The following is a 17,064-nucleotide window of genomic DNA, read 5'->3' on the forward strand; positions in this document are numbered from 1 at the left end:
TGACGCTAATCAGCAAAAGCGATAAAAGGAATTTCCATATCTTAGAACATCTGAATATATAACGTGCACGGATTTAGGAACATGCATGATCTTCGCATCCACCACACACAAACATATCAAGTGTTTGTGGCACAAGCTGGATTTGGAATTCACTCATGGTAAGCCCGGCTGAGCTCATGCAAGCATATACTCACGCGCCCCAGATGTACCAGGTAGTGGAGTACTTAACCTTGAAGTTATCTCTGTCTGTCATTGACGATTGATCGATGTCTTACATGGTAGAAAATGCTTGCTCACGCGAATCAATCTGTGGTTGGATGGTTAGAGGGACAATGGTATCCCCAGCCCATCAAGTCCCGGTGCTCGCATTATTTCTGAATTTATTTTAAGATTTTCGGTATAGTGGGTGGATCGACGATAAGGTGTTTATGATGATTTTATAAATCTTAAGACAATATATCGACTCAGTTTTTTAAGGTGCTCACAGGGCAAGAAGAGAGAGAGAGAGGGAGCGGCACAACGTCAAATTGGGCTTTTCTTTCTGCACAACCCATTAACATGTACATCTTTTTATATAATCTTCAATTATTTTTTTTTTATTAATTTTAGAAATAAGTTTAATGATGCAAAAATATTTCAGTTATATTTGATACAACTCGTTAACGTTGGTTGAAATAAATATTCAAGTTTTTCTTGAAAATAAATGTTCATGTGCTTCCAAAAAGGTGTTGCTAATATGAAAATTAATATTCATACATTTCTGAAAGATGTTCATAGTATGAAAAGTATTCACATGTTTCAAAACAAATGTTCACGTTTTTCTTGAAAAGTAATGTTCATGTGCTTCCAAATAAGGTGTTGCTAATGTGAAAATTAAAATTCATATATTTCTGAAAGATGCTCATAGCATGAAAAATATTTACATGTTTCAAAGAGTAAATGTTTATGCATTTTAGGAAAACATATTCATACATTTATGAAAATAAAGAAAAACTAAAAACTAAAAAATAAAGTAGCAAGTAGGCAAAATCAGATAATTAGAGAAACATAAGATAAAATAAATATATGTCCATATGTTTGAACATAGAGTGGAAGACACAAGATGTTGGTTCGAGGCCATCGAGTAATCTGCCACCGGTCCCTCGAAGGATGATTTTTTTTTTTTGGCTCCGGACTCGTTGGTATATCAGTGGCTAAAGGTTGAACCTTTGCACACAACAGTGCCTCTGAGTAGATCTATACAGTGCCTCTGAGATGTGTACGTAATTGTGACATTTTTGGGCCTGCCTATTTTCTATCCATTCATGGATGAGTGTGCTTCGTCTTCACTTTGCACTCTTGCACCTTCACTCTTTGCGAGCTCTATATACTTCTCATTTACACGTGTATGTTGGTTTCTTCGCCATATCCTTATTTTGTCACAGTGTTTCACAAAGTCCATGCTGCCGGGCTGAAGCCTCCTTTTCAATCAGTGGATTTCATTTCAATAGAAGGGTCTATTTTTGTAATTATTCTACAAGGGTCTTCGATAGCAATGCAAGTATGCCGTTATGACGGAGAGTAAACGACGCGGCAAGGCGTGTGTTCCCTTCTACTATAAGATGTCTATTTTTCTTCTGAATCAGGTGTATATAAACACATTTTAGTGTGTTTGTTTACTCATTTTAGATAGTTCATACTAAAATATCTAAAATGTCTTATAATTTGAAACAGAGGTGATATTTGACTACAAGTCATGAAAACACTTGAGTGTGACTAGTGAGCGACACTGCTGCTTCGTGGTAGGAGGCGCCAGAGAGCTCATCTCGGTTCAACTATGATCGACACATCACAAGATGAGGTTGCTGGCACGGCCGACCCTGAGTATGTGCGGCCGCACAGGGCCCTTCGTTGCTTAAGGCCCGATGCATATGAATACGCATATTAACTAGCATAGAAAATAATATAGTTAAATAAATTATTTCAAATGCTATGAGCATGAGCCTTTGAAGTAACGGTACATACACATAACTAAAAAGAACCAACCTCACGAACCTGTATATATTTGTCTGTACATAAAGGGTCTAATTTATGGTTCTACACCGGGGCCCTAAACCGTGAGGACCGGCCCTGGTTGCTGGCTGGCTCACAACTTTTCTGACGACTCGATGACATGGATTCCTTTATGATTTTTTTTTTCCTCAGGGCGATTCCAACAGAACATCAAATCACCGTCAAATGTTTGGACGGTCCGGACACTTTTGGCTATCCAACACAAGTTATCAAATTTATTTGGACCAGTTCGGACATCCCGAACCGTTTAAATTGTCAACAAACCGAGGAAGGTTTGAGGATATTCAAACGTTCGTCTGACCCATTTGTTAGTTGGACCACATTTCCCCCTAGTGCATGTCATAGCCTGCTGTCCAGATTTGATGACTATGATTGAATGACCGATACCCGTCCACTATCCGCTAAGACGTCCAAATATGTCCACAAACATTTGATGGTGTCCATTCAGTGACTCCCGTTCGAATTTCCCCGTATCTTTGTACCCATCACACACCCAAAATGTGGGTTGGTGGATGGTAATTTATGCGTGTTTTTAGTGAAAAGCATCATCAACTTCACTAATTACAAATAATGGTTACATTGTCTATAAAAAAATACAATATTTTTCATAGGCTCTTCAATCCAATCCTTAGTCATGGAGCATTTTGCTAGTCTAGCAAGTTCATGAGCTACTTTGTTGATCTGGCATAAGGAGTAATAATTCAAGGACTACCTCCCATGCACGATCAATAACACAACCTTTTTTAACCGCTCCATACAGCCTCAAAAATTTTGACACTTCTTTTGCCTTCTTGGCACAGAAACAACACGTGTTTGGTATCCTCTGGCCCACTCGAACATGCTTGGCAAATGTGGGAAATTTGTATGTGTCCATTGACCAGAGTAACACGGCAAGGTAGGGTCCCATGAAGCGTATGACAGATAACTTATTTACCTTCGCTGGACAAGCTAATTTCTAAATCTTACCCCAAATAGGATTGACCTTGCTTCTACCCATGTAATTTGTGTATTCCAACTTCCTCCCGTGTTGTTTATTCCATTCCTCCAAATAAGTTGATCGTACAATGGACAAACCATTTTTAGTATGGCTTGAAGCAATGAAATCCGACATATTATGCATAGAGAGGGGGAACGTCGGGACTCTTCGACCATCAATTGGCTATAGTGTTTGTCTCACTAAATCTTCATTCCAAAAATTCGTGACTGGATCTATAAGGTCAGAAACTTTCATCAGAATATTCCCTCGTTTAGGAGAAATAATTCTTCAATTGGCATAATTCAGAGCCATGCATCTCTCTCTATAAATCAATATTTTGTCCAATGCCAACTCTCCATATATAACTATTTTTTGAGATAGTCTACTCCCGCCATAATGCTTTGCCAAGTAAAGGAGGAACCCTTTTTAAACTCGCGTTCGTCAAATTGCCCTCCCGGAGACTTGGCTCTTCGACCATCAATAATTCAATATATATATATATATATATATATATATATATATATATATATATATATATATATATATATGTATATATATATGTATGTATATATATATATATCAGAAGCCCATTCATCCTTGGACTTTTGGATCACACATCTTCCACCACAGCATCCAGTGTATCCTTTTCTGACTGTCCTCGTCATCCCACCAGAATTACGACATCGTGTCAATGATTCCTTTGCATTTTTTTTATGAATTTTAAAGAAGGACATGTCATAAGTTGGGATAGCTTGAACAACAGATTTACGCAAAAATTCCTTTCCTCCACCAGATAATAAATTTTCTTTCCATCCACCAATTTTCATGATAATCCGATCAATCAGGAACTGAAAACAACCTCTTTTGTCCATTCCCATTTGGGCAAGTAAACCCAAATATATTTGTCAGTAAGCGCCTCGGTCATAATATTGAAAGAAGTACAAACTTGCACCTTGCGTTTTACTTTTGTATTGGGGCTAAAAAATACGGGTGTGTTGTTGGTTATATTTTCTTGACAAACATCCTGTCGTTTAGCCCTTGCAGGTTGGATAGTGATAGAGTAGGTAGCTTTTTCTTCTTCGATAAAGGGCGACTTTATTATCTCAAAACATAGCATCAAGCGGATATAAAGCATTATGAGTAACATCCGGCCTCTGCATAGCTAGCATGCACACAACCAAATTTGAAGTTCTAATAAAAATTCATGAAATAAAAATCGACAAATCGATAACAGTAGAGTCCTATAGACCGACAGTATGCCTATGTCAAAGGAGATGGTGGATCGATCCGAAGGTTATGCTGCCACCCATGTTGAAAAAAACCCTCCATAGCCACCTGCTCCAATCGCATACACACTGCCGTGAACATCGGTTGGTATTCCAGTCATTGTAGCATAGACCACATACGAAGCGAGTGCGTACATCAGAAAATAACCTGCTGAGAAAAAGCATTTTTTTGTCATTAAAAACCAAATCATTTCTACATAGCCAAAGTGATCAAATTAAGGCATACGTTCCCACCCTTATTAGCGTTTTAAAAGTATTTGGAATACCATACAACAAATGACCAAAATTATTGGCAACACTTGTGGACGGATGCAAATTTGACGCTATTTGGATGACTGTCCCACGATAGAATGTGCAAACTTGCATAGGAAAAAAAGGTGTTTAATTGTCTTGTCGTGAGTACAAAAAAAACACTTCTTACTTTCTTGCCAGTTGCGTCGTGCGAGGTTGTATTTTGTTAACACAACTCCCCTACGAAGATACCAGATAACTTTTTTTTTTACTTTTAGTAAAATCATGGACTTCCATTTTTTCCTGTTATTACTCACCGGTACTTCAAAATGTGTGAGCGCATGATACATAGAGTCCGCGGTGAAAGATCCTGATGTAGTAAGGTTCCAGCAAAACACATCCCGGCCTTGTGTCAGGTTAATAGAATGCAGCCGGGATAAAAGATTGTGCCATGACACAAGTCGGGGGCTAATCAAATCCCGCCTGAACGAAATATTCGGCGGGGATGAACTAAGCATCTGCGCAATAGTAGTACTCTTATCACGAGCAATGTTGTATAAGGCTGGATATTGTTCTTGAAGACTGGCATTGCCTAGCGAGATGTCTTCCCAAAAATGAATCTCAGACCCGTCCATTATCCCGAAAGACCCAAAGCGAAAGAGATGTTTCTTCGTCGCCATTAGGCCAGCTCAAAAGTGCGAGTCGTTAGGTTTCCAAAATGCCCGGGACAACATCTTTTGGCTTAGATACTTGTTGTGCAACATGGTTTGCCAAACACCATCCTCACTAAGAAGTTTGAATAACCATTTACTGACTAGGGCCTCATTCTTGACCTGCAGGTCATGAATTCCAAGGTCACCTTGGTCTTTCGGTCTATAAACCACGCTCCATTTAGCCAGCCTGTATTTTTTCTTTTCACTGTCTCCTTGCCAAAAAATTGGGATCTAAAATAGTCCAGTCTTTGTAGGACACCTTTTGGAAGTTGGAAGAAAGAAAGCATATAGAGAACCATATTTGTTAGGATAGAGTTAATCAAAACCAACCGTCCTCCAACTGATAACAGTTTGCCTTTCCAACTGCTCAACTGTTTCTCTAGATGCTCCTCTACATGCTTCCACTCCGCGATGGTGAGGCGCCGATAATGAATCGATATTCCCAAATATTTAATTGGGAATTGGCCTTGTGCACAACTAAATATGTCAGCATAATCGGCCGCCGCCTGAATGCCTTCTCCAAAGCAGAACAATTCAGTTTTATGGAAGTTTATTTTGAGACCCGACATTTTCTCAAACGCTGAAAGCAAGAGTTTCAGGTTCCGAGCCTTGGCTAGATCATGTTCCATAAAAAGAATTGTGTCATCAGCATATTGCAAAATAGAGAGGCCAGCGTTCACAAGGTGTGGCACTACTTCTGCAATCTGACCGTCCAACTTGGCGCACTCGATTAGAATAGTTAGCATGTTAGCAACAATGTTAAATAACAATCGGGATATGAAGTCACCTTGTCGCAGGCCTTTTTTTGTCTCGAAGTAATGACCTACATCATCATCGACTTTAATAGCCACACTACCTTCAGTTTCAATTTTTTTGATCCACTAGTGCCATTTATCGAAGAAACCTTTCATTTTAGGGCCTGTTGGAGGAAAGACCATTTGACCTTGTCATAGGTTTTTTCAAAGTCAATTTTGAATATCACTCCACTCATGTTTTTCCGGTGCATATCGTAGACGGTCTCATGCAGGATTACTACACCATCTGGTATATTTCGTCCTTGCATGAATGCCATTTGAGATGGCGCACAACATGGTCACCTACCAAATTTAATCTATTTGTAGCCACTTTGGTGAAATCTTGAAGCTAACATTAAGGAGGCATATGGGTTTGAACTGCTGGATCCGTTCGGCCTCCTTAATCTTCGGCAACAAGACAATCTCACCAAAATTCAGCCTGAATAGCTCAAGTCGATTAGCATGAAGACAATTGAACAACTCCGAAAGGTCGGTCTTGATGATATCCGAGAAATTCTGATAGAATTCCGCGGGAAAACCATCAGGGCCTGGAGCTTTATTGTGTTCCATTTGGAACACAACCGCCCTCAACTCCTCTTCTGAGAAAGGTGCCATGACGATATCATTCTCTTCTATCGTGACTTGTGGAATATCATCTGTTCGGGTCTCGTCAATGGTAACATTCCCTTCATCCGACGCCCCAAACAGAGATTTGTAGTATTTGGTGATATACGTTTTGAGCTCCTCCTGGCCTTCGATCCGCCCCTCATCCTGTTGGAGACTATGAATACATTTCTTCCTATGGCGACCATTGGCGACCAATTAAAAGTATCTTGTATTACTATCTCCCATGAGGATGAAGTTAGCTTTAGACCTGTGGTAGTATTTGATCTCCTCTTCTCGTAAAAGACGGGCAACCTTCTCATTAGATTGGTTTTTCAATTCAATATCTTGATGAGATAAGGTGCGGGTCCCTGCAATTATGTCTGGGTCATCAATGATGGTACAAAGGCGCTGCTTTTCCTTTTTTATAGCCCGTTGGTGTGGTTTGCCCATCCAGAGAGATGCTGCCTCATGGTCCTTATTTTAAAATTTCATCTCTGAATTGGTGTATGACCAATGGAAGGCCTTTGCCAAACATTTTTGATTATGTCTACAAAACCCTTCTACTGCAGCCAACTCAATTCAAATTTGAATGGGCGACGGGCAGAATGGTTCGTAGAATTACAATCAAGAATGATTGACGCATGGTTCGATATTGCCAGGGCCGGCCCTGGGGGGTTCCGCGGGGGCGGCCGCACGGGGCCCAATTTTTTTTGGGGCCCCCTGCGTATATACGTATACTAAGTATTATAATTAATATAGAAAAATTGAAAAAATAAATAGAAACCAGGCCTATTTGCATGGGCCAAGAGACAAATGGGCTAGAGCAGGGGATCTCTTATCACGACAGGAGATCGTATGGATGGATTGATCCTTTGATCGTGCGTGCTTCTGGTCCGCTGCACGCACGAAGCCACGAGCGCTCTGGCTCTCTCCAGGAGCTGCTCCTCGCCACACGCACGACGGACGCACGCGCTACTACGAAGTCTCCCTACACGCCGCGGTTGACGGCTCTCTCATCTACTGATCTACGAGTATCGCGTCGCGCGGAGCCGCTCCTCGCCGGCAGCTTCCCCCGTGGCGTCCGTCGCCGTCTGTCCCAAGCCTGTTCAGTCCGTGGTGCGTTCCTTCTGCTGATGGATCTGGTCATCTGGATGGTAATTGATTACTTCTAGTGATTCCTTTTTAATTTTTAGGTAGTTTATGCCCTATTTTTGATTCATATTTATTTATTTTCAGAATTATTATGAAGCCTAAATCAGGTGCTGCTAAAAGAAAAAAGAGGAAAGGAGATCAAAAATTGATAGATTCACAAAGAGGATCTCTTCCTAAGTTTTTTAAGAGTAACCCGTCCACTTCAAAAAATCCAGATGAGTTGGCGTTAGTTCTTGTGGGAGAACCAAGTAATGTGAATCTAGAAGATGGTATCCATACAGAAGACAATGTTGACATCGACGCGAACGATAACAATGTGAGCGATCATGACCATAATTCATCTTCCATGAAATCTGCTACTGTTGATGAAGAACCAGTTCATGTGGATATTTATGATCCAGCAAATTGGGCTAGTCTTGATAACAAAGCAAGGGATACAATAGTTGAGAAGGGGCCTATTAGAGAAGATGATATTACTTTTCCTTTAAATGGCAAGAGAAGACATTTTTCATATGCCCATTACTCTAGAACAATGAGCAACGGAGAGGTACGTGATCGAAAATGGTTAGTTTATTCAAAACAGGCTGACAAAGTGTTTTTTTGCTATTTATTTCGCTAATCTATACTATTTATTTATACTAAGGGGCCTTAAATTTTAGTTTCGCCCTGGGCCCCCGAAATCTCAGGACCGGCCCTGGATATTGCCTTGATTCGCTCTAGGACTCGCACGGTTACCATAGGAAATTTTAGCTCCCATTCATATCCATGAGTACCCTATCGAGCTTTTCATACGCCGGCATCGAACGATTATTATCCCAAGTGAACTGCCGCCCAGACATACAAGCCCCCTGAAGATTTAAACTACCAATCACAACATTGAATAGGAAAGGCCAATGGGTGTCGAAGCGGTCATTATTTTTCTCTTCCTGGTGCCTAAGTATATTAAAATCCCCTCCAATAAGCATTGGGTACGGGTTATCCTTAGCCAAGTTGACTAGCTCACGAAGGAAAGCAGATTTATGCTCATCTTGGGCAGCCCCATAGCGACCAGGATCCATGTAAAATTATCAGCCATGTTTCGTAGGTGGAATTTGATATGAAATTCATCGATCAGAAAGGCCAACAAATCCATGGTTGTGGTCTGTATCCTAAGAAGGATTCCTCCAGACCTCCCACAAGATGGTAGACTATGCCACATGTAGTCGAAACCACCCGATAGGTGATCCAAGACATGCGGGCGTAAGTCACATTTACCAGCCTTGGAGATTGCCACAAAATCCAATTCGTGTTCTCACACACAATCACTAACGTGTTTATGTTTAGCCAAGTCTGAGAGACCTCTCTATTTCAAAAGATGCCTCTCATATGGAAACTTGGAATGGAGTGGAGCATCTCGCCTTCTTGGCAATTTTCGTTTATTTTAGAGGAGTGTGATTTAGATTTCCATGAAGACGCTGTGAAGTCACAAAACATGGACCCATGTCTTGCATCATCAAAACCAACCTCAGTAACCTCGCTAACCAAGTAGGAGATAAGCGGACCATCATATTTGGCATCCACTTCATCATCCTCCTCGGTTTCAAGGTTAGGTAGGGTGTTATTACACTTTGGAGAAAACTTTAAACGGTCAATATCCATGTGTTTAAGCGCCCCGATCGACATGTTAATTTCATCATCATTTTCCCCATCGATACACCAACATTCTTTAAGCTAGAGGAAATGTGAGCATCTAAAAAGGAAAGAAAAGATTGCACGGAAGAGGTACCTGGCATAGGGTCCAAATTCCTCGAGGCTTGGCGGCGCATTGCCTTCGTTAATGAATGCTCATCAGTCGTAGAGGAACCATCAACGAACATGGAATGGCGATTACTACGTCGAAGGGGCGAAGCCGGCCCTCCAGCCATAGTACCCGTCGCTGCCTTTGGTTGAGCCGCAAGTGAAGAGTAGGTAGCTAGGTTTAGTGTTTAGAGGAGACACGCCCGCAAAAAGGGCTAGACTCGACTCCATCGCAAAAAAGCGCTCAACTCGAATCGTGCGAGTTGTAGGTACGTATGGAACATTGTGTTCTAGTATTAGCATGGACCCTGGACAACTCGCAAATTTATCAGCACTTCATAACATAATTCAAATTTTAGTACCTGGACATGGCATTCATCCTTGGCGTCGATCGCCGCTGTGTGCCAGCTTCTCCAACGAGAGATCGAAGGGCGTGGATTGGCATCATGGCACTGCGCAGTCGGACCTCATCGGCACTGACGACCACCGCTTCCTACAATTCGTTTCTTGTTGCAACGCGGGGTCCGACGAGGCCATCGGTCGGCAGGAGCCGCCACGCCAGTTTGTGTTTGGCAACAATTAACATGTCTTCTTCTCGGTCGGCTAGAGTACTGGCCTTGCATTGTTGTTCAAGGCACTCGATACACCCATCTCCTTATGAGGATGTCCATGCAGTACGCCCACACCGGTTTGAAAGCTCAAGACTCCTAAGCATATCACCATCAATATATCATCATCAGTTTAGAGCATACTAAATGTACTAATCAGTCACTATGCTCCATGCCTTCTCTTTCCGAGAACACCTCGAAAGGTGCAGGGGATTCCTCCATTTCATTAAGAAGAAGAGCGTTGGTCCAGTTTATAAGAAAAATCGAACCCAAAAACTTAGCATTCTCGACTAATTAGAAAAAAAAACGAATGAAAACCCAAAAAAGAAAAGAAAACGAAAAAAAGAGGCACTAGAACTAGGGGATAAGGGCAAGACAAAAACATCATCAAGGGACATCATCGGAGCGAGACACCAGAACACCTAGGCTTGAAACAGTAAGACGAGACTCAAGTGCAACCTAACTGACTGCCACTCGCCGAAGGGAAACCATCCATATCGAATGACTCTTCAGTCTCTGCCTCAAAGAATCACGTGCTAACATTATATTGTGGAAAGCATCCCGAGAGGTTCAACTTTGACTTTCCTGCAATCCACGCCAAAGAGCTCAAAGCCTCGATCACTTACAATGAGAGTGCTTTTTTGTACATGTCCAGATATGCTTGCATCTTTTGCTCTGGATCCTCTTCTTTGCTGACCTCTCGAAGCTCACCAAAAAACTTCAACAATACTACTCTGCGCGATTGGATGTTGGGACGTTGCATGCCTTGTTCTTCTTCTCCAGACGCTCGCTCCGCCGCCCGTCATTTTTATCCCCATTCGAAGGCACGGGTCCCAAGGAGAAGTTGTGGGAGTGGACAAGTAAACTTGCTGAGAAAATCCTCCAGAGATTAGTTTGCACCGCCATCTCAACAACATTGCACGCATCCATCACAGGCTCAGTCAGAATGCTTGCCGCGTTCATACCAAGCGGCTCCTCTGAGCTCGGCCTCAGGCATACAAGAAAATGCACCATAGAAGACGAGGAGGGGCCTCTAGGGCGTGGCGACCAGAGTGTACCCTCGAGCACATAGGATCAGCAGGTTCCTCGCTCCCAACCGACAAGGCAGCATGGATCAACCACATATCATCACCTCAAACAGAGCTTTGAGTCGGATGTGCGAGAAATTGCACATTAGTAGTCGAGGAGCAGCCTCCGGAGCGAGGCATCAAGATCATATCCTCCAAGTACATTGGGTCGTCGAAGACTTCGCTAGCCACCGTAAAAAAACAGAATCCAAACACACCTCATCACGCAAATCAGAAACCTCATCACAACAGTCAAAGCAGCCCACGAGACCTGTGAGTGAAACCTGAGAAGGTGGCACCATAGACTCATCAAGCATAGAATTATCTTGTCGCGAAACAATGTCCAACGGCCCAGCCAATAACTGTTGGCACAGGTCCCAGCTAGTACGTCGTACCTCGCTCATGGACGAGTGCTTTCCGTCGAGAACGAACACGTACACACCTTGCTCTTGATGTGTTTTTTGGGTAGCCGATGCTTTTAGCCAACTCATGTACGTATCAACTAGCAAGCAAGCTAGCAGGTGGATGTATTTCGCCGGAATCAGTCTAGCTAGCTATTGCACAAGAATAACACGAGGCGACATGAACCTGCCATCTAATACTAGTCCTACTCGGTTATTGCTTGACCTACACGGACACTAACAAGGCACACATGTATTGAATTGGACAGGACACACGCGCATACCGTGTTTAACTCTAACAATCACCTTCTAAACACAACGTCGTCATGTCACAATTCGGACGTCGATCTTAGTAGGATCGCCAAAACTTCTCTTCATCACAAGCCTTGGTCAGCATGTCCGCTAGCTGATCATTGGTACGATTGTAGTTGACCTCCGTCTTCTCTTCTTCGACGCAGTCCTTTATGTAGTGATACGTCGTATCAATGTGTTTGCTCCTGTCATGCCGCACTAGATCCTCGCGTAGAGAAAATATAGACTCACTATCAACATTGAGCACCACTTGTTCTAGATCTCGATCCATGAGATCACCGTGTAGCCTTCCTAGCGACACACTTCGACACTCTGCTCCATTTGAAGTCGATGTCACCACTTTCTGTTTTCGTGATAGCCAATTTACTACGCATGCACCAAGGAAATATGCCACGTCCGAGGTACTCTTACGACCGTCAACAGTTCCTTCCTTGTCACTATCATTGTAGCGAAGTAGTTTCACCATCTCCTTCTTGCTCAGCTCAAGATGAGGTTCCATTGAAGCATCAGTTGGGTTGCAAACTTTCATGCCATAGTTTTCAAGTACCTTTCTTGTGTATGCTTCCTGGCATAGTGTGATCCCTTCCGCCTTTTGATGTACCTCTGGCCCGAGGTAGCAACTCAAAAGACCTAGATCATCCATCTTGAAAAGCTCCTTCATTTGTAACTTGAACTTTGCAATCACCTCTTCATCTGCTCCAGTAATCAATAGATCGTCATCATGGATGCCAACTAGTAGACAATCCATTTCTTCACCTCTCTTGTATATTGCATGCTTCAGTGGGGCTTTCTCAAATTCAAGAGAAATCATAGTCCGATGAAGTTTGATGTTCCACGCCCGAAGGTCTTGCCGTCGCCCATACAACACTTTGCGTAGCTTCAATACCTGGTGTCCTTCTCCCTCTTTGATGAAGCTTGGTGGTTGATTCACATACACATCTCCTTCTGTCTCATCGTTCAAAAACATGGATTTTCTATCTATGTGATGATGTATCTTCCATTTTTCTTGAGCCGAGAGAGCGATGAATAATCTCACCGATTTCATCCGAGCAGCTCGACGCGTATTACCAGAAGTACTCGGCATCGTCGAGGAGACTGGGACCTGAGCCAACAATAACATTGCATCAAGAAGATCCTGCTCAACGGGTCTTAAATTTTGGAAAACAACGCTCCACCAATGAAGCTACATATATAGGTCAACTTGTGTATCAATCTTTTCCTTTTTCATCAATGATTTGGTGTATCCATCAACTGGGCCATCTTTTGATTGGCGTATCTAACACGTACTTCTAAATCAGGAGAAATAATTATGTATGTAGTCCCACTAATAATTAAGCTCTTTCAGACAATAGTCTGTAACAATATTTATATACTCTTGTGAGCTTATGTTTATTAATATTTATATACTCTTGTAAGCTTATGTTTATTGGCTGTGATCCGTGTAGCTATATATGTAGTCATGAAGATTTTTGCTACATGGGAAGGACACGTAGTCATTTGTACATATATGGTGTAGTTCGGAATGTCGTAATAACCCCAAATAGAATACGGAGTAGTATAATTGAATATGTCTACTTATTTTGCAGAATATTTGAGGTTGCTATAAAACTTATATTTATCTTTTGTGATTAGAGTGTCTTATATCTGCATCTATGCCGACGCCCCGACAAAATGCCGTAGGATATGCAGTTATTCCGGTAATGACATGAAGTTCTATTTTCACTCTTAACGCAATAAAGATAGTGTCATCGTACTTGCCAAGGGCCACTATGCTAGTTTACATATGGGGATTGCTAGGCGTGCACTCGCACGCGTGCTATACGATCGTTACCTCACTGGCGGTTGGATGTACGCGCAGGCAACCCTTAGTCGATCTCGTGACACGTCCCGTTTGTTTCCTCTTTCACTCATTAATTTCAGAAATAACGTCGCGTTGCAGCAACGACTGTGTTGCAGAAACAACGATCACGTTGCAGAAACAACGACTCCGTTGCAGAAACTTCCTTTTTTGATGACATCTGCCTCGCGGGCCAGTTAATCTGCTGATGGAGTTGTCTGTAGCGTTTTTTCTTTTTTCTGGAACAAGATCTTTGTTACGGTATTTCTGCAACAAGATTTTCGATCGTTGCAAAACTTCTTTTTTTATAATTTTCTGCAATAAGACACATGTTGCACAACCTCTTCTTTTCTATTTTTTTACAACAAAACTTTTATTATGAAATTGTAATAGTGTCTTCATCACATATATCTAATTTTCTGACTCATGTTGTAAAAATTATGACATCTTCGACCCCTCGTGCACTTGCGCAGTCATCATTCATTGCTACCGTTTTACAACAACACCGTTGTTGCGGAGATAGATCAGAGACGTACGTGGCTCAGTAGGCCACACGTCGAGTGAAGGAGACGACGGATGCCCCGTACTAGATTGGTCGGCTGAACAGAATCTTTTCCCTTTACATATAAACATGAACAAAAATGCAAGAGTTACGAAAGATTTCTACAGAGTTTAACGGGCTAATCCTTCTCCCCTCACTAATCACACCTCCCTGATTTTTAGGACGGGCCCGCTTCATCCTAGACCAATCAACACAACACATCTCTGCTTAGTCCGTAAACATCGTGTACACTGTCCGTAGTTGTAGCATTACTCAACATGAATGGATTAAACTAAACAGGAATTAATTTACTCCATCGGCTCCTTCCACCCCCACTCTCGTTGTTCTTAAGTCTGCACGTTTGGCTGTAGCTTTCGGGGCACAAGGCGCGGGCGCAGCGGCTTCTTCATGACGACAGTGAAGTCCAGTTTCTCGGCCAAGTCAACCTCGTGGCCGGCCGCTTCCTTCCACTCGAATTCCCTCACCATGTTGGCCACCAGGTAGAGCAGGTGAAGCATGGCGCTGTTCAGACCGGCACAGATCCTCCGGCCGACGCCGAACGGCATCATTCTGATCCCCGTGCTGCCTGTCACGTCCACCACTTTGCCTGCTAAGAACCGCTCCGGAATGAACTCCATGGGCTTCTTCCACTCCCTCTCGTCCCTGCCCATCGCAGCCACCATGAAGTTCACCGTGGAACCCTTGGGGATGAGGTGCCCGCCGACCTCCACGTCCTCCGCTGCCATGTGCGGCACCACGAAGTGCACCGGCGGGTGCTTCCGCAAGCCCTCTAGAACCACCGCCTTGAGGTAAGGCATGTTTTGGACGTCTTCCTCGGAGGCTTCTTCCTGGCCGTCTCTTGTCTCGGCTTTGATCTCCTCGTAGAGCTTCTCCTGGATGGCCTGGTGTTTCACCAGCTCGGCCATGATCCACTGCAGCGCGCTGGAGGTGGTGTCGGTCCCGGCGGTGAGGAACTCCGAGCAGAGGTTAACAATCTCGTCGTCGGTGAGTGGGCGGTTGCCCTCCTCCGGGAGCCTGACGTCGAACAGCGTGTCCACGTACGAGTGCTCCAATGTAGTTTCCGATTTGCTCAGCATCGGCTCGTGCTCGCGGCCGCGCTTCTGGTACTCCCTACGCCCGTCGATCAGTGGCAGGAGTAGCTCTTTCTGGCGCCGCTGCAGGGAAAGCGCTGTCCGGACGCGCCCGCGCAAGAGGTGCTCGGCGACCGACGGGAGGAAGGCGAAAACGGACATCTTGCTGAACATGTACCGCAGCTGCTCGCGCTGCGCGTCGGCAATGGCGCGCACCGTGCCCTCGTCGAGCCTCTCACCGAAGCACATGAAAAGGAGGAGGCAGAACACGACGTACTGAAACGTGGCCATGACCGGCGCCGGCGCCTCACCGTCGTCGTCGGGCCCAGAACACCGCAGCTTCTCCACAAGCACGCGTCGTGCCCAGAAGCGCGCGGGCGCGAACAGGCGGGCGCGCGACGGGTGCAGCGTCTCGGCGACGAGGTTGCGGCGGAGGAGGCGCCACACCGGCCCGTAGCCGGCGCGGGTGACGGTGTACTTGTCGTTCACGCCGAGGAGGCTGGCGGATGCGAGGTTGGGGCGGTCGGCCAGCGCGGCCCCGCGCTCCAGGAGCGCCGTGTGCGCGAGGCGGTGGTCGGCGACGAAGATGGTCAGCCGCGACCCCACCCGCAGCGACACGATGGGGCCGTACCGCTTGAACAGGCGCCGAAGCAGGGGCTCTGCCTTGGTCGGCGAGCTGGTCAGCCCCAGCCACGCCGCGCTGAAGAGCAGCAGCAACGCCGGCGGGCCCGGCGGGAGGCGCTTGCCATGACCCTGCAGGCGACGGAAACGGAGGAGCAAGACTAGGAGGAGCACGAAGAGGCTCGTACCATGGAAGAAGAGGCCGTGCAACGTTGCCATGGTGTGCTTGCTGCTCTGTGGAGCAAGGTCGGCCAGGTGGCTCTGCCATTTTATAGGTGTGGGTCGCGTGCGGTGGTGCATGTGAATGGAAGACGTAGGGGGTGCGCTTCAAGTCTGGCATTCTTAGGCGGAAATCGATCTGCTTCAACCGACTGATCTTCTGGCGCCTTCATCGATCCGTCTCCAACGGTTGACGCGTATCCTGTGTGGGCCTGCACATCCCTATCGACAGCTCGCCATATCTCTTCAGTCGGTGAAGCTGGTTCACATTTTCTGGCCGCCGAGTCTTCTCTCCGCCACCGCTCGCCGGATCTGATTTTCAACCGGAAAAAAACATTTTTTGGCTGAATTTCGGCAATCTCGCTTGGGCCTGTCATACGTATGTCCCTTTCGTTCAAAAAGTTTCGGGACCAGCTTCAAATTTATGGCCGGTCGTCCAACTTCTAGAGCATTCTGTCTCTGTTCGGCTGAGAGAAAGCCACGATCCAGAGAGTCCTAACCCGGCTACCTTTGATTTATAGGATAGGAATTACGTAGGAATAGAAAAAAAAGGTATAGAAAATGAGGTGCATGTATGCTGAATCCTGTGAGTGCTCGACCATAGGAGTAAAAAATTAAATGCTCTTTTGATTCATGGGATAGAAACACACATAGAAAACATAAAGAAATACTTTTTTAAGTTTGAAGCAACTAGCCGTTAGTTGCTTTGAAGGAACTAGTCGTTACATGGTGTATACATCTCTCCTCCTTATATATCACCTGACTATGGAGATCAAAAGAC

The 17,064-nt window shown here is 44.5% G+C and overlaps 1 protein-coding gene across 1 annotated transcript; it reads right to left on the reverse strand.

Moving 5' to 3' along the window:
- Positions 1–14,411: 14,411 nt before the first annotated feature.
- Positions 14,412–16,296, reverse strand: LOC123419475 (cytochrome P450 89A2-like). Its single transcript, XM_045107175.1, has one exon. It carries the CDS (start codon positions 16,281–16,283, stop codon positions 14,700–14,702), a length of 1,584 nt encoding a protein of 527 aa, XP_044963110.1. The 5' UTR covers positions 16,284–16,296; the 3' UTR covers positions 14,412–14,699.
- Between the last annotated feature and the right edge of the window lie 768 nt (positions 16,297–17,064).

This window comes from Hordeum vulgare, chromosome 1H (genome assembly GCF_904849725.1).
Source record: "Hordeum vulgare subsp. vulgare chromosome 1H, MorexV3_pseudomolecules_assembly, whole genome shotgun sequence".
NCBI classification, from domain to species: Eukaryota; Viridiplantae; Streptophyta; class Magnoliopsida; order Poales; family Poaceae; genus Hordeum; species Hordeum vulgare.

Bases quoted from the DNA above. Each gene is read 5' to 3' on its own strand.
- LOC123419475 (XM_045107175.1), bottom strand. From the start codon at position 16,283: ATGGCAACGTTGCACGGCCTCTTCTTCCATGGTACGAGCCTCTTCGTG.